At 58.4% G+C, this 1,409-nt stretch overlaps 1 protein-coding gene across 1 annotated transcript in view; it reads left to right on the forward strand.

The window, feature by feature from the left end:
- The window catches only part of LOC106942107 (WD repeat-containing protein 88), an 11,682-nt gene that overhangs the window by 4,972 nt on the left and 5,301 nt on the right, over positions 1 to 1,409 (forward strand). Inside the window, exons 2-7 of the mRNA XM_015025289.1 lie at positions 99 to 209; positions 273 to 361; positions 441 to 504; positions 587 to 725; positions 802 to 931; positions 1,161 to 1,345. Coding sequence (XP_014880775.1) covers positions 442 to 504; positions 587 to 725; positions 802 to 931; positions 1,161 to 1,345 — 517 coding nt within the window. The 5' untranslated portion in view covers positions 99 to 209; positions 273 to 361; position 441. The remainder of the gene's footprint in view (positions 1 to 98; positions 210 to 272; positions 362 to 440; positions 505 to 586; positions 726 to 801; positions 932 to 1,160; positions 1,346 to 1,409) is intronic.

Raw genomic sequence — 1,409 nt, forward strand, 5'->3', positions numbered from 1 at the left:
TGCTGCAGCTCTCAGTCTGAACTGGTTTTGTGCTGCAGCTCTCAGTCTGAACTGGTTTTGTGCTGCAGCTCTCAGTCTGAACTGGTTTTGTGCTGCAGGTTCCAGTGAAGGTGCTACATGCTCACAGCGCTGACGTCACCGCAGCCCGGTTCTGCTGCAGCGACCGCAGCATCCTGAGCTGCTCGTTGGACGGCAGCGCCATCCTCTGGGTAAACTGCTGCTCTCCATTCGTTCCTGCTGTGTGACTCTGCGCTGACCTCTGACCTCTACAGGATGTGGACAGCGGCCGGCCTCTGAGGCTGTTTGCTGGAGTTCACAGCAGAACAGTCACTGAGTGTGCTCTGATCCCAAACAACAACAGGTTGGGCTCCTACAGCTCGAGTCTGATCATTTACACTAATCCAGAATAACACGCAGACCTTAAGGTGTGTGTGTGTCAGGATGGTGACGGTGTCCTGGGACAGGAAGATGGTGGCCTGGGACCTGGAGACGGGACGTGTCCTGGTAGCTGCTGTCCTCCTCCTGTCCTCTTCCCGTCCCCTGCTGGGAGGACGGCCTGCTGACCGTTTCCGGTCTGTCTGTTCAGTGGGAGACGGAGTTGGACGGCCTGCTGACGTCCTGCAGCTGCTCATCTGACGGTCGGCTACTGGTCTGCGCCGCCGAGCCTCAGGACACCGTCTACGTCTGCGGCGCCTCCGGTGGCCAGACGTTGCATCGCATCAGCAGTAAGACGGCGTCCCAGCACACTGGACTCCACCTGTCCCTATGAGACGTTCATGCGCCGCTCTTGTCCCCCTGCAGACCACCACAGCTCCACCATCACACGGGTCCGATTCGACCCTCCTGACCAGCGGGTGGCGTCAGTGTCCGCAGACCGGACCATCAAGCTGTGGGACCTGCAGGCCAAGAGGACGACCATGTCCATCTGCAGGTTGGTGCAGCGAAGTTCTCTGTGCTCTAGGGGGCGCTGTTGTCCCTTCTCTCCAGTAGAACCTCTCAGGTCCGGTTCAGTAGAAAGTTATGTCCTTCACTCAACCTGAACAAGCATGTGGTGACAGTGGAGAGGAACAACAGGGACAACCTTACAGAACCAGAATGGTTTCCATGGCGATAGAAAGTACCCCAGATCTCTCATCATCTGTGTTTGCTCTCTCCCTCAGTAACCATAGCAACGTGATTTCCAGCTGCTGCTTCAACGGCAACGGGCACTTCCTGTGCACGGCATCATGGGATAAGACGCTGAAGCTGTGGGACCTTCAGGGGGGGCAGTTCCGGTCTAATGGCGGCGCGGCGCTGCAGCGCAGCCATGAAGGCAGTGTGAGCTGCTGCGTCCTGTCTGCTGACGGTGAGGCGTTCAGGGACGGTGAGGCGTTAGGGGACGGTGAGGCATGAGGGGATGGTGAGGCGTT

This window comes from Poecilia latipinna, unplaced genomic scaffold (genome assembly GCF_001443285.1).
Source record: "Poecilia latipinna isolate Pla-1442-1.1 unplaced genomic scaffold, P_latipinna-1.0 Scaffold4043, whole genome shotgun sequence".
Lineage (NCBI taxonomy): Eukaryota > Metazoa > Chordata > Actinopteri > Cyprinodontiformes > Poeciliidae > Poecilia > Poecilia latipinna.